General features: G+C 37.4%; 1 protein-coding gene across 5 annotated transcripts in view; it reads right to left on the minus strand.

Moving 5' to 3' along the window:
• PUS10 (pseudouridine synthase 10) overlaps positions 1–21,442 on the minus strand; it is a 73,913-nt gene that overhangs the window by 9,591 nt on the left and 42,880 nt on the right. For 2 of the 5 annotated variants that reach the window (XM_019631744.1, XM_019631668.1), the window contains exons 6-16: positions 20,350–20,384; positions 16,997–17,108; positions 13,818–13,879; positions 13,469–13,514; positions 11,218–11,282; positions 9,726–9,811; positions 8,540–8,665; positions 2,787–2,843; positions 1,847–1,923; positions 1,698–1,753; positions 559–676 (exon numbers count right to left, since the gene is read on the minus strand). In XM_019631744.1, coding sequence (XP_019487289.1) covers positions 559–676; positions 1,698–1,753; positions 1,847–1,923; positions 2,787–2,843; positions 8,540–8,665; positions 9,726–9,811; positions 11,218–11,282; positions 13,469–13,514; positions 13,818–13,879; positions 16,997–17,108; positions 20,350–20,384 — 840 coding nt within the window. The remainder of the gene's footprint in view (positions 1–558; positions 677–1,697; positions 1,754–1,846; positions 1,924–2,786; positions 2,844–8,539; positions 8,666–9,725; positions 9,812–11,217; positions 11,283–13,468; positions 13,515–13,817; positions 13,880–16,996; positions 17,109–20,349; positions 20,385–21,442) is intronic. The other 3 variants (XM_019631908.1, XM_019631823.1, XM_019631985.1) reach the window with 3 other exon arrangements.

Consider the following 21,442-nt stretch of genomic DNA (forward strand, 5'->3'; position numbering starts at 1 on the left):
GAAGGAAAACCTAGCATGTGCCAAAGTAGGTGTGTTCTACACATATTATTTTTATTTATTTGTAACATGTTTTATTTGTGGACTTAATCCTAGCATCAATTCTATTAGATAAGTCCTATTTTATATTTCTTTTGTACACATGGCCAAATACAATAGTAGCATTGCTGAGTGTTTTCTATGCGCTAGATACTGTTCCAAATGCTTTATATGACTAAACTCATTTAATTCTTCTAATTTTATAGATGAAGAAATTGAAGCATAAAGAGGTGACGTAACTTGTCTAAAGTTGCACAAGTAAGAAACACAGATCCAGAATTTACACCCAGGAAATCTGTCCTCAGAGGCAGGCTCTTTCATCACTAGCAACACTGCCTCCCAGACGGGTTAGATGAATTGCCCACTCATTCAACTAGTAAATGGCAGAGCTAGGATTTCAAACCAGGTCTCACTGTCCCCAGTTCCCATGCCCTCTGACTTGCTGGTAATAAACTAAAAGACAAAGGGCTCTTTTATAGGTGGTAGAAAAATAAAACAAAAAGAATTAGGGTACTTGACTACCTTTATGTCATCTAGGAATTCAATGTCTTTTTTCTGTATTGCTTTATTTGTCCAGATTAAGGCACTATAGGTCTTGGTCTTTTCTTCTTCACCTTCTTTCATATGTCCTATTGCCTCTCTAAACAAAAACAATTAAAAAGAAAGTTTTTCTGATTATATGAAATACACACAAGCCTTGCCCGACACTTCCTTTTCTTTAAAAATAGCTTTATATAATTTACATACAATTCCTCTGTTCTAACTGTACATTTCAGTGATTTTTAGTATGTTTATGAAGTTGTGCAGCCACCACCACAATCTAATTTTAGAATACTTTCATCACACCAAAAAAGAAACTCCATACCTATTTGCAGTCACTTCCCAGCCCCCATTTTCCCCAGCCCTTGGTAACCACTAATAGACTTTCTATCTCTATAGATTTCCCTACTCTGAACACTTCATATAAAATGGAATCATACAATATGTGGTGTTTGGTGTCTGGCTTCTTTCACTTCATAATGTTTTCAAGGTTTATTGATATTGTAGCATGTGTCAGTGCTTCGTTCCTTTTTATTACTGAATAATATTCCACTGTGGATATATCACAATTTGTTTATCCATGGAAATTTGGGTTGTTTCTACTATTTTGCTATTATGAAGAACACCACTATGAATATTCATGTAAATTTTTTCTGTGGATGTAAATTTTCATTTCTCTTGGGTATATATCTAGAAGTAGAATTGCTGGGTCAAATGTTAACTTTTTGAGAAACTGTCAAACTGTTTTCCAAAGTGGCCACACTTACAATCCCACAGCAATGTATGAAGGTTCCAATTTCTCCACATCCTTGTCAACACTTGTTATTTTCCATCTTTTTTATTATAGCCATCTTAGTGAATGTGAAAAGAGATCTTGCAGTTTTGATTTGCATTTCCCTAATGACTAATGATGTTAAGCATTTTTTAAGGTATTCATTGGTTGTTCATATATTCTCTTGGGAGAAATGTCCATTTAATCATCTCCCCATTATTAATTGGGTTGTTTACTTATTACTGAGTTGTAAGAGTTCTTTATATATTATGGATACAATTCCCTTATCGGATATATGAACTACAACCAAAACTTCCCTTTTAAAATAACTCCAGTAAGCTACTCTTACCTTGTGACAAGCTGCAAGTCACGGACTTGGATTTTGTTAGATGAGTTATTAATTTTCTGTAGTAGCAGAAAAAGAAAAACAATTAGCAACTCTAGTTCAGTTACAGAGTTGCGGAAACATGACGATTTCCATGTCATGAAGTGGTTTACCTGCTGAAGTTCCTTAATTTCTTGTGAAGTGAAATGTACTCTATGAGGATTCACCAGCTCAATTGCAAAGGGCCTTCCTGGCAGCACACACCCCGTCATGAAACAGAAACGTGTTGATGGAGTTAACATTTGGGCTAATGCAAGAGGGTTAGGAGGTGTGAAAAAACGAGTTGAGCTCTAGAGGACTGAAAGTTTTAGTGACATGACTACATCTGGGGGAGGGAAGAATGTGTGAAAAGAATCAAGGGGCTTTTTGGGGGGCTGCTAAACCCCAGTACAGGCAATATGTGAAAATGACTGCTTTCCCAAAGGCCCATGAACAAGCCTGTGTTAATTACAAAATAAAATCCAAACAACTGCTAATTGACTTGGTTACACTAGTGTAACGTTGCCACATGCAGTGATACCCAGGTACCAAGTTGAAATCCATCCTCCTAGTCTAATCCACTAGTGAAATAGAAAAGCTGTGATTCAATGAGAGGAAGGGGCTATAAATCTCAAACAGCTCAGGATTAACTCTCATTTCCCCTGTAATGCAACAATGTAAAATGAGAGAAGTGAAGGCTAAAAGAGCAGAATCACCTTTTAAATGAAGATGTGCATTTAAAAAACTGTGCTGGCCCTACTGAAATGTTATTAAATGGAACAATTAACAATCAAACTTTTGGAAAAAAAACAAGCACCTCCTTGTTAATGCACATAAAATTCTCTCATAGCCTACAGGTATGCAATAAGGATAGCCTCTGAAGAATGATTCCTGTTAAAACATAATCATATAATTTGTAAAGGTAGCTCCATAATCCACAAAGCTTCCTCACTTGGAAATGCTCTGGGCTCTGCCCACTTTGGTTTTGACTAAGTTACTACAGTAAACCTGCTGTCTGGAAAGGGTGATAATCTGAAAGTTAGTTCTAGCCAAAAGATGTTGTTGCGATCTTACCATTTCCTAATGTTCTCACATCTACATCTTCTCTTCCAGAGGATGAAAAATTAAAACCTTTGAAAAGCAGATAAAGAAAAAAAAAATCAGAGACATAATAGTCCTAAGACTTTTGTTCCCACCCTTTGGTAGAAACCCAATTTGTCTTAAACAATTTATAAGAGTATCCCAAGGGATTGTCATCATCCCACCTCTAATTCCAATCTCTCCTGAAAATAGCAACGATAATAATAAATACTATGTATTGAGCACTTATTTTATGCTTGGCACTGAGCTAAAAATTTTGCATCCATTATTTCATTTAATCCTTATTATAACCTTATAAGGTAGGTGTTAAATAAAAGAACACCAAGCTTCTGAAAGGTTAAGTACTTTTCCCAAGGTCACATGATTAAATGGCAGAGCTAGGTGTTTTTGATGTCAAAGCCAGGCCTTAACTGTCATCCAATGCCACCATCTCATGGGAAAGCAAAAGACAGAGCACTAGTTGGAGGAAGGCCCCATTACCACCCTGGCTACAAGCTTATGGTGAAAAACCTATCATCTACTTTATTCTTGTCCCTTAAAACAAAACAAAAACATTTATTTGAGAATTAAACTCTATGAAAGGAAGAGGATGGGGGAAAAATGTTTGACTCTAAAAGCAAATTCATTATATAAGCAAACCTAAGCTGGAACCATGACAAAACTAGTGTTCATTCTAAGATAGATGTGTCACCACAGATTAAAGGCTGCAAATATTGGAATGGGAAATGGTAAAAAAAAAAAGGGGGGGGGGAGGCATTATATGACAACTTTTTTTGATACAGAACTGACTGATGATTTCACCATCATCACCATAGCCAATATTACTATAAGCAGACATTATTCTAAATGCTTCACATATGTTAATACTATAAGATACTTGTAGGTACTATCATTACCTCCATTTTACTCGTAAGGAAGGAGAGACAGAGACAGGATAAGTAACTTGTCTAAGGTCACATCATTGGTAAGTGGTATGGCCAGGATTTGAACCAGGCAGTCTGGCTCCATCCAGAGTTTCTTAACCACCGATCTAGACTGCACCACCACAAAGACGGCCCAAAATGCTCAGACTCATGCCCACAGAGAAAATAAGACCAGTTTTCTTGGACCAAGGATTGGCAAAGGCTGGGGTGTTTTGGGAAGCCTGGTCAGTCATTAGAGTGGTAAAGTTTACTGTCTCTGAACATAGAGGTTGAAGGCCAGAACTCAGGCTCACACCCTGATTGATTTATTCAGGAGCAAATGTCTACAGGATGTGTGTGCAAGGCACTGTGCTAGATGCTGGGGAGACAAAGGCAAATAAGATGGACACTGTCTTTATCACGGAGCTTACTGTTTATGGAGGGATACCGACTACAATACAGTGGGCAGGGCTAGGACAGGAAAAGCTCAGGGACATTTCTGCACTTAGAGCATGACTGCAATATGAGCTGTGAGGTTTGTAATTCCTCAATGGTCCAGCCACTTTGGAAAACACAAGATGAGGAAGAACAAGGCTGCTGGGAAGAATAGGTAGGAAAAGTGGAAGGCCAATACCATCTTGACAGTCATTTTTCTACCAAGAAAGATTCTATATGGAAAGTTCCCATGTAGATTTTAGAAAAAGGAAGGGTAAACAGCTTAAAAAGTCCTATGAAAACTATATTGAAGATTAGCCCTCCTTTCTAGGAAGTTTAGCTGTGAAGAAAGTAGGATCTCACCCTTCCTTCACCTTTAAGAAATCCGGTTAGCAAGTCAAGGCCAACACTTGTTGGAAACACAGGCTCTGAGCTGTTGTGTGTCACACACTGCCATGGTGAAGTGGGCTCCTCTCTGCCCTACAGGGCCCAAAGCTGTGGGTCTCACAGAGAGAAGAAATCCAGGGCTGGTTAGGTAAATGCTAGATATCCAAGGTAGGTCTAGGATTTAAGTTGCTGATTAGGCTCCTCAGTCTGAATAACCTGTGCTGTGTTATACCTGAGGACTGGCCAAGTGGGCAGCCATGATGGTTGCAAGGTCAGGTTCTTCTCCAAGTGGAAAATCTAGGCCAGGCAAGAAGTAGGATACTGTGGACCATTAAGTCCCAAAGAACCCTCTATTCTATATTTACATTCCATTGTCCAGCTGCTAACAAATCCACAACAACATTAGTAGCTTCCAGTCAGAGTCAACAGATGCAGGAGTAGCACTAACTAGGGATGGAGAGCTAAACGGAGAGTTCAAAATGGCATCTGGGAAGCTGAAAAAGTCTGACTCCCTAAGGCTATGGTTTGTCTTATATTTGCCTGCCTGCATCTCCAAACCAGCCATACTGCCAGGGAACCAAGGGGTTCACAGTGACTGAACCATAACCTGTGACAGGTGGGAGTGGAGGGAATGGGCAGGACACAGAGATAGGTCTACCAGTGACTGCTAAATCAGACCAGAAATCTCAAATTAATAAATTAGCCCATAAAACTTCCCATAAATACCAGCCCATCAACAAGAAAGAGGTGCAGAAAGCTAGGCTCTTGGGAAGTCCAGAGAAACATCACAGTCAATGCAGACAAAGGGAGAAGGGGTGTTTACTACATCTTTTAGAAAAATGTTTCAAATTTGGACCCTTCATTGATGAATACTTTGGAGGGCAAACTTTAAAACTTTATTTGTATGCAATTATGAATAATACCTGACAAAAAAAGGAAAAGGAGGGGCCTGCTGAGTGGCTCAGCTGGTTAAGAGCTCGCTTGGGAGTGCCAGCTCTGTGCAGCAGAGCCCGGGTTCGGATCCCACATGAGGGCCAGTGCCACTGCCCTCTACAGCTAAGATGGTGAACAACAGCTCGACCTGGAGCTGGGCTGCTGTGAGTTGCTGGCGACGGTGTAGGCTGCAGCAGGGCTGCAATGGGCTGCTGTGAGCTACGTGAGTGGCTGGCAGCTAGCGTGGGTGGCCAGCAGCTGGTGTGAACTGCCGGGAGCCGCTGTGAGCGGCCGACCACGGCCGACCAATGACCGGCGACCAATTGCCTCACCCGGGAAGAGCGCCATGATCATACCAACATGGGCCAGTGAAGCGACATCCTCCACAACTAGACTGAAGAACAAAAACAGCAATTTGTCTACCTGTCTGTTCCCCTTCCCCGATTCCCCAACGCTGTTCCCCTCCCCCCAATTCCCCAATAAAATTTTTAAAAAAGGGAAAAGGAGCCAAGAAATACATGTCTAAAACTTAGTTGAGTGTTCTAAATCTGTGAGCCTTCTGATCAAAGGAACAGGTATTTCAAAAACAAATACAAAACCAAGGGTAAGAATGATCAGGAACAGTATAAGTGGTTCAGCTAGTCTGCAGTGGCCCTCACACCCAGGGGCAGAGAGACAACTGGAACTGAAAGATGGGTAGAGACCAGATGATGAAGGCCTTAGAATATCAAGTTACGTAGCTTGGACTTTATTCTGTAACTAGTCATTGACCAATTTTCAGCAGGGACTGACATGACAAATACTTATTTAATGAGTGAAGTAATAAATGTATTGGGGAAAATTTCTTAGACACATTGATTTTGAGAGCATGTCAAAGTTTATTGCTCATTAACTAGGGAGTTAGCAAGTACATAATATGATGTGCCAGTTTGAAGTGAGTGAGAAACAAGTTTGTATTTCCCATTTAGGGGAAGGAGCCTTTATAGAAGTAGCTAGGCTGCTTCATGCAATACTGGTTTATTTTCATACAGCTGTAAAACTTGGAGGCACAGTAGTCAGAACCATCTTCCCAGAGTTGTCAGATGTGAACCACAGAAATAACAAGTAATATATCTGAGAAGCACAAGTTTAGCAAATTGATGCTGTTAATCAGGCATTTCAAACAATGAGGGTTTATCCCCTGAAAAGGAGCCGGAGAGCACAGAGACCCACAGCAGCTCTCAGTACATTTCCTCAGCACACAACTATAGATACTAAACATAGTTTTGTTAATTTTCAGTTTGGGGACAAATTTTCCCCCTCAAGTGGAAAATGACAACAAACTATCTTCATGAAAGATTACAAGGGGAAACATATAGTTGTTTCAGAGCCCCTCAGCAGCCCTATTCATAATGGGGGCTTGCTTGACACCCAAATAATCAAAACTGAAAGTTTCTTATAGCTTCTTAAAGAAAATGAGTAAGGTGGCCCCAAAAAAAGTTTGAAAGAGATTTTTTGTGCCAAAGCTTTACTCTGACTTCTTCGTAACTTGGATAAGTCTTATGAGATAACCAGTGTATAAATATTGGACTAAATAGGTAAAAGTTCATGGCAATAACCCAGAGTCTTTACTGCTAAGATTTTGGAAAATATTAGGTTGCTAGGTTACCTTCTTCTTCATTCAGTAAACAATTTTTTTTTTTAAGATTTTATTGGGGAATTGGGGGAGGGGAACAGTGCTGGGGAATCAGGGAAGGAGAACAGACAAGTTGCTGTTGGTTTGTTCTTCAGTCTAGTTGTGCAGGATGTTGCTTCACTGGCCCAAGCTGGCACCATCATTGCGCTCTTCTCTGGCGAGGCAGATCAGTTGCCGGCCTCTGGATAGCTGCTCACAGCGGCTGCTGGCCGCTCACGCTGGCTGCCGGCTACACATGGTAGCTTATGGGAGCCCACTGCAGCAGGGGACTGCAGCCTACGCTGTTGCCGGTGACCCACGGCAGCCCAGCTCCAGGTCGAGCTGTTGTTCAGCATCTTAGCTGTAGAGGGAAGTGTCACTGGCCCTCATATGTGGGATCCGAACCGGGCCCTCTGGCATCCCAAGCCAGTTCTTAACCAACACACCACTCGGCCGGCCCAACAATTTTTAAAGACCCTTAAAAAGAAAGCCAACCTACCCGAGAGGTAACAAATTACAAGACGGATGTAGTTTGAAGTGCTTCTCTTTCTTCTTGACAAGCCAAAGAGCTGGAAGGGACAGCACTGCTCATCTCAGTCATCTGCTTCCTATTCCTAAAGCAGGCTTGTCTTCAGGCTTTTCCAAGAGAAAGATGGATGTCTAGTTGGTCCCTCAAAAAAGGTGTTCTAATTATGCTAGTAGACCCACTACAAGAGTCATTTACTTACTCACTACCTACAGTTTTTCCTGACGTACAACATGATTTCCTGAGATTGAAATCTTAGCCCCTTTCTTCTAGTCTAATCCTAAATCTATATTATGCTGCCTCTGACCTGACAGGCCTATTGAGATAAAGAAAACATCAACCTGACCAGCTGTGACTCATCCCACAAACTTGGGCTCATTAATACCTAGGAGGGGGAATTAAAAACACAACAAAACTTCCATTAAGTCTTTGTAAATGGTAGCTGTTGGTTTATTTTCTCTAGGCTTCAACTTTATCCCAGGACAGTTTAGTGGTTACGATGGAAGCCAGGCATTTGTCAATGATTATTCTTGAACAAATAGTGAATGTGGAAGTTGTACTTTAATTTCCTCATATTCCCCAAAAGAGTGGAGGCTGAGGTGTCCCAAGGTCAGAGCCTAAGTTCGTTCATTTAAAGTAGTTTCAACTGTTTTGAATTTGCCCAGGAAAGAGCCATCATCTTGAAAGTGGAAAGAAATCCTTGGGCACATTGGCTGAAATCCAGCCCAGTCAGGGGAGCTCAAGACATGGCTCAAGTTCATGGGAAGCTGCCAGGTAAGGGGCCCAGATTTGGTGGTGATTTACAAAATACAGAAACCTTTCCTGCCACCTGTAAGAAATCTATTCATGAATGACAATGTATTTAAAATATGAATATTATAACACTTACTCTCTGCTTTGAATACTGTTAAAAGACGATCAGAAATTAATTCTTCCACTGAAGATTCCAGCTTCCTTTCTCCATCAATTATCCAAGGAGTTTGTGGTAGATTCCTGGAGTATTTATTATATCTCCCTGCCGAAGAAATAAAATGTAGTCTCGATGGCATGATGTGATTAACACAATAGGGTAAAAAGAAAAGCAACAACTATTTATTGAACGCTAATATCCTAGGTCCTATGATATAAAACAAGGCTTAGGCTTCAACTAACTTACAGTCTAATTTGGGGAGCCAGCACATAGACGTAGATAATTAAATGAAAATATTTAAGGCAACAATAGAAGAGATGGCTAGAGACATGATATGAATTATTAAATGAATTCTAAAGGAATGCTCAATGTATTTATTAATCTGATTGGTTGACTGAACAAGTTATAATATTACAGAACACACCACAGATCATTTAGAAAAAAAAGCAACTGCTGCTTTTACACCTGATTAATAATACCTTCAATATAATAGTCATTGGTGATAGTATATTCCAAAGAGTTCAAATACAGAAAATTTTGAAGTTTTTGTAATTAAAAAAAAAAAACTCTAACAGAATATGAATCATTGATTTATGAATAAAGCTACTCTAAGGCAAGTAGCTTTCATTCATTACCTCAGGGCAGGGTATCATAGTCAAAACTTAAGATCAATTTCATTTCAGTTATTACTATAAAACAGCTGTAGCTTTCAAAACCTCTTGGAAAAGTCAATGTAACAATTTGTTTTTTCAGGCAGAAGTCAAGTGTTTAGTCATTTTGCAGATAATAAAATCATTTTTTTTCAAGTTTGCTTTCGTGTTATTAAAAAAACATGCTCTCCACAGCTATGTTTCTCCTGGCCAGTTTTGGGTCTCTACATCTACTCATATTTCTACTTGGCCATTTCTGATGAAAACTATTGAAATCTGGGAAGTGTTCTTTCCCTTTGGCATGCACGACATTTCAAATAACAGATCTCCTGAACGGCCCTAAGAATGCCTATAGAACCTAAAATAGGCTTGGCTATCAGTTCTAGTTCTCAAAAGAGTTAAGTAATCAGAACCTAATAACAACAGTAAGAAGGAAACAGAGGAGGAATCGGGTGAGTTTTTCAGGAAGAAGGATAAGTTGACAGTGTAAGCATATTCTAGACTAAATATTTTACCAGCCACAAAAACAGCACCATGAGCACATTCAATTTCAAGAACAGTGCATACAGCCTTTGGTGAGTTTGGAGGACAAGGAAACTGCCTGCAAAACAAAATAAATTTTACAGCTACCATTTTCCAGACATGATATTGAACCACATAACTACGACGATTAGCATTATCCAAGACACACACAGAGCCTGAGCCCCTCAAGGACTAAGTCCCTCCCTAGCTTTAAGCTTCAGAACCCTAAGTGTTTTTTAGGGCTCTAGCGCCCCACTTTTAACACATGAGAACAGCACTAAGTAAAATCAGTGCTCTGCCACTACCTTTCATGCTCAGGAGACCTCAGGCTCCCAGGTGTTAATTTCCAACAGCCTTGAGATTTGGGGGGGAAACCCATATAAAGTGGAAGACTCAAGGTTTTTTAGCCATTTTGCTATCCATGAACACCTGCTGCTAGCTTACAAAATTCCTCAATCATTTGGGTAAAGCTGGTGTGTAGTGAGATTAGTCACATAAGTCCCACCTATGGGGAGGGTACTCTCCCATTTTTCTCATTCTTTTTCTTCTCATTCCAACTATGACCTTGGGAATCAGACCACACATCCAGAAAAAGTGGAATGTGGCAGACTCTGCCCTTTCAGTTTTGAAACTTCAACGGAGGACAGACAGAGAAGATCAATGTATGGCTATATTCTCTGTCCACCATTTGAAAACTTCCAGAGGCATGGACTGGAGTATACCCTGTAAGTGACTAGATGTGGACTCAATCCAAAATGTTTGGCTTGTAAATTTCATACAGTTTCCCAAGATGTCTCAACAAAGAAATCACTTAGGAACTCAGGAACTATTGCTTGTAGAGAGTAACTGTCTTTACTTTCTAAAATTTAATAAAAATGTTCCCATTCTGAGACTCATTTTTAGTCAGTCAAATACATGAAACATTCCTCATAACTTTATTGTTTGAAATTTATTCAAGGATATTCTAGAAGGATAACTACAATATGATAATATTTTGTTAAATAAAACACACTGAGAATTAAAATATAAAGCTTATTGTATTTCAGCCTATTATAACAAGTGAGGAAACTCCTGAGCCTTTTCCTCCCTTTTTTGAGGTAAATAATACTACAAAATGCAGGAAAGGCATGTAATAGGACTAGCACAGAGCTGGAGAGTCACGAAGCCTGGCTCTAAATTCACTACTTTCTGTTACCCCATTGAAATCTTAAGCAAGTCAACTCCCTCTTTGAACTTTAATATCCTCTTCTAAAAGATAAAGAAATTGCTCTTGATTCATAAATTCAAATATTAATTTGACAAACATTTATTGAACTCCACTGCATGCCAGCTACTGAGCCAGGTACTGGCGGTCTAATGATGACGAAGCACAGTCCTGGGCCCTGAAATCCATCCAGGTTTGTCTTAGAGATAATCCAGTTCATTGCTAACATTCCCTGTATTCTAAAATTTTATGATTTTCCTTGTTTCTATATTTCTACTTACTTGCGGAAATCCTCTTCTTTTATCTTATTCAAAGCTTTCATAACTGCCATTCTAGTGAATACTGACTATATAGGGTAAAATGAAAAGAAAAGACATTTTATCATCTAGACAAGAAAAACATCCGAGGTGAAACACAGAACATGGTCGGAGAAATTATATCATCTTAAACCATATTAAAAGGGAAAAATACTTAATAGTTTCAAAAAAAGAAGTGAAATGTAAGAATTCATACTGTCAATTCTGCAATTTGTACACCCCCTACGACTCTTCTCTTCAGTCTAGTCTATGTCCATAATACCAGGTAGACCTAGCAGAACATGTCTTCTTCATTTCACTGTCCCACTCCCCTCAAAATATGGCATTCTTAAAATACAAAAATGATGACATTGCAGGCAAGGTGCTTTGAATATTTTTTCCCAGACTGCAAAAGGAATTTACATCAATCCATCTACCGTTTCTTCCCTACATCCCTTCATGGGCCACAATATATAATTCAGGAGTTGGCTGCCAGGGTTAACAGGTAAAACAGAGCCAACCAACTCGCCCGCCTGCCCTGGCATGTAGCAACTCAGCATCACTCACCAGCCACAAAGAAAACAAACCCACTATACTGAATAGAAAGAAGGGCATCTACAACAAATGTCACACCTTGGGGTTTTTAAAATAAGTTAAACTACATGGTAGACGTACTAGAACTAATTGGTGCACATATACATGTCTTACTATGATACATCACAATTATTTCTTCTGTTATGAAAAATTACACTTGACTGAAAAGGGGCACAATGTAGGCATCTCAACAGTTTGTCAAGGTATCATAGGGTTAGAACTGAAAATTAAGGCCCTGTTTGTTAAGATAGGAAATCTTAGGCCTGAAAGAATGTGGAAAGGTCATTCAATTTACTCCCAGCCATAAGGCAGGAAAACTACAATACAATTGAGACTATACAATAGTTACTGGTTAAATGGTGTGGTCTCTATGATGTTTTGACAAAAATTCCCTTATCCTCTTATATGATGCTGGTACTTGTATATTCCTCAAAGATAACAAAAAATAAAACTAGATTGTCAATACTCTTATAAATATGGCTTACAGATCATTAGGGCAGAGCTTCCCAGCTGGTGTGACAAAGCAGTGAGCTATATACACTTGTGCCAAGATATCCATCTCTTTAGCTCACAAGGGCCAAGGGGCAGGGCCTGGGACAGTGGGAACCCCCAAGCCTATTCTTCCAACTTAGAGCAACTTCAACTGTTAGCCTCAGGGTGCTGAACAAACATGATAATACTCTAGGTATACCATGATGTGAGAAAAGCAGGGAAGCACAGCTTTAGGCTTGGTCTTCATTTCTAATTATTTCTGCACAGGGCATTCAGCTAATGTCACAACCCCCCACCATCACCAGTTCTAAAAGGCCCAGCAATTAGTCAAAGCAAGAAGAAAGACCAAATGGAATATCTTTGACAATAAACTTACACATTCTTTCTAACAAGCAGCACAGTAAAATGGATGTCAGGAAAAGTAGGAATGCCTGAGTGTCTGTATAAAACCAGCTAAGTAACTAGGGCGTGAAAGCTTGCTAATATCGTGCCATCCCATTTTATCCCGGCATAATAGAAACTAAAAGTACATGCCAACTAATCTGCACATTAACATGAAGACTAGCTCACATTAGACAGTAAAGGGGAGTTTGAATAAAACACCCTTTTGCAAAAGTAGCTTGAAATAGGCTTTTTTTTAATGCAGGATTGTCCTAAATAATTTACTTTGGATTATATTTTAAAACACCAATTTGCTAGAAATGGATATTAAACAAAAGTTTGGAATACTGCTGATACTTACCATCTGGATTTTCCCAGGTGATGAAATTTTGGGAATTAAAATCTAGGGCCGGCCGAGTGGAGCGATGGTTAAGAACTGGCTTGGGAATTAAAATCTAAAAGTTGAATTTCCCCAAATGGGTAACAGAAATATCATTGAAGAACTGATTCTAAATTCAACAACATCAGGAGAACACCCCAGACAATGACACAAACACAGGAGAATGTTTGTTTGTTCTGACTTTCTAGCCAGAGGCAAAGGTGTTGATAGTTGGAGAAAAAAAAAAAAAAAGTGGCAAATGGAAAGATTTAAAGACTGATTCTTAGTATAATAGATTGCCACATTTTTAATGCATACCTTTTCTTGTTGTTAATTTAAATATTCAGCTCAGACAAAACTCACTAAAAAATGAGAAGCTGGAATCCTTACCTGTTTGTTTTTGGCTGGCTTGAAACAATCTGGACATACTGCACGTCTAAGTAAAATTGAAGTTAATATAAAAGGTTAATAAGTTTATTTTGGGGTGGATATAATTCAAATATATTTTATACAACAAGGCTGCTGAACTCAGGAGGATATCAAGAGCAGACAAAATAAATCCCTATATGAGCTGCATTGCTTTGTCTAGACCCTTATGTTAGAAAGCACATTTTAAACCTATTAAGACAAGACAAGTTTTGATATACTTATTAGAAAGAGGAGCAATACTATTTTCATGAAAGCCAAAAAGCATTAACAATGTTACACAATTGACATTGTTGTTTACGGGGCAACTTACAGGAAGTGGCAATCCTCAACTGTTTCTGGGTGAGCAAAGACCACACTCACTTCAAACAAGCTCTAAAAATTATAAAGACAGTTTAAAAATGAGCAAAAGGAACAACTTATGAATGGAAATAGAAATTAACTTTCAAAGATGGGCTCAGAAAAAGTGACAGCGAAAACTAGAAATACTATTTTCAAATCAGCTTGTTCAAAATAGTCTTTTTTTTTTTTAACTTCAAAAGTTCAATCACTAGTGAGCCTACCAAAAAACAAGTTTGAAAGAAATTTTAAAATACATTTGTATGATGTTTGATTTTAGGTGTAAAGATGAATGAGAATTCATGGAATTGGAAAGAGATAACTGAAATAAATAAATAATTGCTCTAGTCAATACTATGATTAGAATTATCAGTAAAGCAAAAAACATTTTATTCACTTGCTTAAAAGCTCTGTATGAGGCTTTTTCTTAAGTGCTCAAACTTCTTAATGGATTTGAGTGTTTTTTTTTCTCTCAAGATTTTATTGGGGAATTGGGGAAGGGGAACAGCCAAATTGTTGTCCTTCAATCTTTCAAAGTTGTGAAGAGCGCAGCTAGCTTAGCTCCAAGTCCAGTCGCCAACCGGCCACCCATCAGCAGCTCAAGGCCATTCAGCTCAAGGTGCCATGTTCAATCTTAGTTGTGGGTGGGCGTAGCCCACCATCCCATGTGGGAGCCAAACTGGCAACCTTGTTGTTAGGAGCACATGCTCTCACCAGCTGAGCCATCCTGCCACTGTTGGCAGCTCAGCAGCAGCTCAGCTCGGCTCGGACACAGTTCACTGGCCCATGTGGGAATCAAACCGGTGACCCTGTTGCTCAGGGCTCGCGCTCTTAACCAACTGAGCCACTCGGCCGGCCCTGGATTTGAGTTTTAAAAGAGAGATCTTAATTTTTTTTTTAAGATTTTATTGGGGAATTGGGGGAGGGGAATAGCTCTGGGGAATTGGGGGAAGGGGAACAGTCAAGTTGCTGTCCTTTTGTTCATCAATCTAGTTGTGGAGGACGTCGCTTCACTGGCCCATGTTGGTATTATTAATGTACTCTTCCCGGGTTAGGCAGATCGGTCACCGGCCTCTGGATGGCTGCTCACACCAGCTGCTGGCTACACACGGTAGCTTATGGCAGCCCGCTGCAGCAGTGGCTGCAGCCTACACTATCGCCGGCGACTCACGGCAGCCCAGCTCCAGGTTGAGCTGTTGTTCACCATCTTAGCTGTAGAGGGCAGTGTCACTGGCCCTCATGTGGGATCCGAACCGGGGCCCTGCTGCTCAGAGCTGGTGTCCCAAGCCAGCTCTTAACCAACGCACCACTCAGCCGGCCCAAGAGATCTTAATTTTTGTTTTATTACAAAAGCAATACATACAAATTGTAAAATAATCAAATACAGGATGGGTTTTCAATCCCACTCTACTGAGGTAGAACTAGTAACAGGCGTGTTTCCTTCAAGCCATTTTTATGAATATAAACATAAATGTACAGTATATACTTCTTGGGATATTAAACATATTTTTGAATAATTACTTTATTCAGTTAGTTATATGTCATGGACATCTTTTCGAGACTGTTGGACATTTAAGTTATGCTAAGTTTTTCTCATTAAAAAATGTTACAATGGGGGGCCAGATGGACCCATGTCCTGTTGGGGAGTCCACTTCATAGTCGATGCAGAGGCCTGACCACCGCATTGTATTTCTGAAGCTGATGTTGAATAATATAGTATGTCAACTATAATTATATATACATATAGTCTCGGGACATGGAGTAGAGAGCGGGAACAGATTCAATGGAATTGTAATAGATAAGCATGATATCGGGGGTGGGAGGGCAATAGATAGGGGGAGGGGGGTTGTTACTTTGTGAGGGTGAAAAGGGTAACTATTGCATTGTTCTGTACACCTGAAACTAACAATAAAAAAAAATTTTTTTAAATGCTACAATGAACATTTTTTTTATACAAAAAAGCACAATTTCATACTCTGTGTACATTAACCTCCCCAGAGAATATACAAAATTCTACATTGAGAAAAAATATAAATGTCATACCAGACAACAGTTTTATCTTTTTTATTGAGTTCTGTATTTATGGACTACAATAGATCATCATTAAGCCTATTAGCTACTCTAGAATCATAACAGTGAATAGTTATTTATTTTTTTGCTCTCTATTCCAATCTACAAAATAAAATTAAAATTACAACATATTCTTTTTACTCAAGAAAACTTCACTCCTGAATCATCTTTTGTTTTCTATTTTCTGTTCTGTTTCAACATGTGAAAAATCATTTGTGCTTCAAAACTAAATTTGAGGTAAAAATATTTTGCATCAATGACTTCTCTAATTTCCAAAGCACTTTCATTACCTCATTTCCTCTTCGTACTATCTGTGGTGGTTTTATTTTCTATTCTCTCAGTATTCAGTTTAAAGGATAGTCATAGTTTATTTTTACTAACTGAGGGAAACAGAGCTGTATAATTCAAAGTAGTGAAATTTTTTTTTAACTATTTAGCTTTGAAAGATTTTGTGATTTTACTGGAATAGGGGTGTGTCTGATATTTAGGTAATTTCCTTCAAGAAAAATGATGAGATGAGCTAGGAATAGGTCCTGTTTCCACATCCAGAAACTTGTTGAGCTCTTCCCTAAAGATTCAATCCATTCTAGAGACTTAGGCAAGGTCTGCTCGGGTAAGTGTTCTGGTTTCAAAGGCAACTGCTGCCTAAAACTAAACAGGGGCACTTGAGATACCAGCAAGGTGCGACAGACTGAGTCCCTGCTCACTATAGCTGAATAGATGCTGTCTGCATACTTGAAAACAAGATAAGCCACAGATAACCAAATTTAAATAGTCTAGAGTTGACTCTACAGTGGCTCAGTTATTTATGTATTGTTCTATATCAGTAAATCTGTCTCTCCAATTAAAAAATATATATTAAGGCATAGTTCATTTCTAAACTTATAAGGTCAATTAGGGTACATTGCACCTGTTATACTTTAACCTCAATTTAAGACTAGAAATTAACATTTTAAAAGCTTAAAAATCCTTCACTGGATTATTTAAAGAGAAGATTCTTTTGGCTAACCAAAACTCTGCCATATAATGAAGTAAAATTAGTAAAACAAGAGAACAAAATTAATAATGTTGATGACCGAATACCTTTCCATCAATGGGAACACCCAATTCTTCTGAAAACAGGGGGTGAGTTATCCACTTGTAGGCTTCTTTTAGCTGAACTATATCATTTCTTCCCAGCGACAGACTCTGCTTTCTGAAAAACATAAAAATTAATTCACTGACATGAAAAGCTTCACTTTTTCTACTAAAGGGAAGAGTTTATGCAATTATTAAAAAATACTTATTGAGTGCCCACTATTTTACACATTAGATAGAAAGTAGAGAACAAAGCAGACAAAAATTCATCAGCTCGTGGACCTTACATTCTAATAGAATCAAGAAACTGCTTTTTTTTAATGGCATATAAGACAGATTTTAAAGCTTCAAAGACAAAGCATACTAATGAGTTTTTCTGAGCTAGAATTGTCAGATTCCAGAATTTATACAACAGAAGATAGAGAAATAGAATAGGGAAGATTGTTTATTGCTCAGAAACTACAAAATTGCATATTACAATAATCTTATCCAAACTAAAAATGTTTGCATCTACTTTCTTCCTGATACTTTGGGGAAATTGATGTAAAAGCTCTACTTTTCTTTACTGCTGAAGAAGAAATATTAAATCCTAAAGTATCAATTTTCTGAAATGTTCTTCAACTTAATGTAAATATCTGAATAAAAATCTGACATTCCCCCCAAATTTACTCATGAGCCAATAAACAGGTTTGGGGAAGTCCCATTTATGATTTCTAGCTTTTAGTTTGTAACCTAAAATTGTGATAGAAAGGAACTGAGATAAGAGGAAAGGAAAACATGGTATATATTGCAAAAACTGTTCTACTCTACTGAGAACACTGCAATATCACTAATAAACTAACAAGCCCACATCAGTCAAATAATTAAAACTTCAAATCAGTCTAATGGCTGGCTATTCACAAGGCTACTTTTAACAAAAGATATATAAAGGGTCAGCTTGTGAATCATTTCTTTAAATGTCTAATTTTCACTGACAGAAATGACTACTTATAGTCAATATCCATTATAATTTAATTCTTCAAGACTAAACGACACTACTAACTGCAGGTAGAAAACAAAAAAAAGAATAATTTAGCTAATGGCTAAATTTAATTGATCTTTTAAAAAAAAGAATATATAAAGACCACTGTTCCTCTAAAACTGCAAATTAAGAAAGAGTTGATCTAACCCATTGTATATCCAGCTGAGAATATAACTGGTTACACAGAATGCTTTCATATGCTTTGGGATTGTGGTTTAATAATGAACTACCCAGATAAGCCCTGCATCTGACAAATAATCAAATTATTTCTCTACATTCAAGAATTTATTCAAACACCTAGTGTTTGAGCTTCATAAACTGTTCCTAATTCTATATATATATATCAGAAACACTTTAGGTATTTTAAAAGACTATCTTAATATTGCATCAACAGTTTAATGATATTCGTATAAAATAGCATCATAGTTGAAAAGCAAATAATTACTGAATGAGAATACATTTTAAAGGATAAAAAGTTGAAACAGAAAACACAATAATGGAAAACTATTTAAAAATTGTTTAGACTCTAGATAACAAAGTACTGCAGCAAAAGTAAATCCTAAAAATGGATTAAAACATTACTCATTACGTATTTAAGGAAACAGGTATTTTTAAATCCTTTATAATCTCTGAAGTATATTTAGAGCTTCTTAGTACAGTTAAAAAACTTCAACTACAGGTATTTTTTTCTTCCAGATCAAAAAGCTGGAGGAAAGGGTTAACAGACATCTTGGAAACCTTAACCTTATATATAAGGTAAAAATATAATACTTAAAATGTCAGATTTTCAATCCTGCGAGTTCAATGTGGCTAATAACTTTCCTAATATAATTTAGGGTAAATGTTTTCACAGAGGTCCTTAGTATATGCCTGATGGTCCTTTAGAAGAATTAGTAGTCGTTAAGGTAAATTCGGTCCCAATCTAGTACTTAGTAACTGTATTTCCCTCTCTCCTCTGTCAGGTAACTACTGATGAGGATGTCAACTGCAATCACTTTTGCTATCGATACAATGTGACAACCATCTAGGGCAAAGATGAACCAAAATATCCAACACAATTAATTTTTTCTAAATGCCTTCAATCAATTCTTTCATGGCAATTCCTCCACAAGGTTTTAAGCATAGAATGAACTAGGGACATTAAGGAAAAAGATTAGTGTTCTATATTTTTTCTGTGCCAGTATCTCTATATTGAATAGGATCTTTTGGGAAAACTAGGCTTAGTTTAAAATCCTTTAATAATGAATAACAACAAAAACTCACAAGCAATGTGGATGGAAGCTGGAAACATTTAGAAAATAGCATGCTCTGACTACACTAAAAAATTTCTCAAACATTGGATCAAATTTTATTATGACAGAATCACAAGCATTTGAGACTATTTTAACATAACCTGAAACCCAAACCCTTTGATAAATATGTGGTAATACCCTTTTAAAAATAAAGATGTGAATATAAAAATTTTTTAAAAGCCAAACCAATTACTTTTTTGTATAAAGCACTTAACCAAGCATGAGATTCGAATACAGAAATCTATACTTCTCTCTGTAGTTTTCTCTCTAGATTACACAGGAACCTCCAACAATCACATGGCCCTTTTTATACCGGTATAAAATTTTTTAGTTTCAAAATCCAAAAAAATCCAGAAAATTAATGATTTTTTTCTTAACTCAGTTGGCAACAATACCCTGACTTAAACGTGTGAAGCTGTTTACAGACTTCGTTTATCAAACTTAGTGTGAATATTCATATGTTTCCCTGTAGGAATATTAATTAATGTGCTTGATTACATTGTACCTCTCCAGATCCTGGAGGGGAAAGGTATGTTATATATGGTATTTAACACCATTTTACATTTCCAAAATCTAGATTCTAAATTCCAAAACAAACACATTTGGCACTGAAGGGTCTCAGACTATGACCCGTGTTTTCTGTCTTATCTATGTATAAACTCACTGCTATTCTGTTTTCACTATGATTTTACTTTGTATCTTTTATAGCATAATGAATTCCATAATTTGGTTTCTAAGAGCCATATAAAATTCCTTCTTTTAAAATAACTTGCCAAACTACATTATATAAGTGACTAATAAAGTATGTATTTACATTCATGTTAAATCTACAAAAAAAGTGAATCCACTTTTATAGACTACTAATATGCTATGTAAATAGAACAATTAAATAAGGTTGACACATTTACACAATAAAAATTTTTTGTGCCAATTTCTCTAGTAGCTAGTAAACTCACTCTAAAAAAAGAGTAGCAGTAAAAAGTACTTTAAGAATCAGGTAGCTTATATTTAAATGATAGTAAAAATTCCCTACCTAAATTACTTACCCCATTTCCTGTTTTACCAGCAACCATGCAGCATGCTGTAGGCAATTTAGTCACACCCAGAAAGAAAAGGGAAAAAATGTTTATTGAAACTAAGTTCCAATATCATTACTAAAGTGCTTAACTAATTTGCTAATCAAACTGCCTTTTTGGAAGAAAAGTTAGTGTTCAGAAATGTGGAAGTGACCTCAACCTCATTTAAAATCAGAAATGAGGTGAGATGCCACTTTCAATGCTGTCTTGCTGTGGCTTAGGAATTCAACAGGGGTATCCCCCACCTCCCTACAGATTTCTATTTCTCATTAATGAGGTACAAGTGTTTTTTTAACATGGGTAGCTTACATTTATTCTTAAAATATCTTACTATTTCATAGGGAAAGGCCCAAAGTGGCTGAAAACACACTGTGTCCCTAAAAACATAGAATTGAAGGCTGTTTTTCTTTGTTTTGTTTTTTAAATAGGGCTAATGCATTTTTTACTCTAATTAATGACATACACAATGTGTTTAGGAGTAAAATGTACTAGTGTCTGCAACTCACTTTGGAATACAACAAAAACTAAAATGGGTGGGTAGATAAATTGGTGGCTAGATATATAACAAAGCAAATATAGAAAAAAGTAACAATTGTAGAATCTAGGTGGGTATATGGGTGTTAACTGTACCATTCTTTCAACTTTACTATATGTTTGAAAATTCTCATAATAAAATGTTAGGGAGAATGTTCTGGGAAGGATTAATAGAAAATTGAAAAAATTGCAAAATGAAGAAATAACACTCACAATCATGGTCATTATGAGAATTAAATGAAATTCACGTAAAATGCTTGAATGGTGTGTGACACTAAGATTTCTCAGTTTGTCATTAGGCACCCACAGCTTTCACTTTAAAGAAAGGTAATGACATGTCCTGCCTCAGTAATGGCATTTTGTAAAGATGACAAAAGCATACATATGTAAGTCAATAATATATATGTAGCCTCTGCTTCTACATGTCACAAAAATGACCAGTTATCACTCACATCCACCTCAAGACCTAGCTATGTCTGTCTGTCTATCTATCTATTGGGTTGTCGGAAAAGTCATGCATTTTTGCGAC

The sequence above is a fragment of the Hipposideros armiger genome, unplaced genomic scaffold (genome assembly GCF_001890085.2).
Source record: "Hipposideros armiger isolate ML-2016 unplaced genomic scaffold, ASM189008v1 scaffold_2, whole genome shotgun sequence".
Taxonomy (NCBI): Eukaryota; Metazoa; Chordata; class Mammalia; order Chiroptera; family Hipposideridae; genus Hipposideros; species Hipposideros armiger.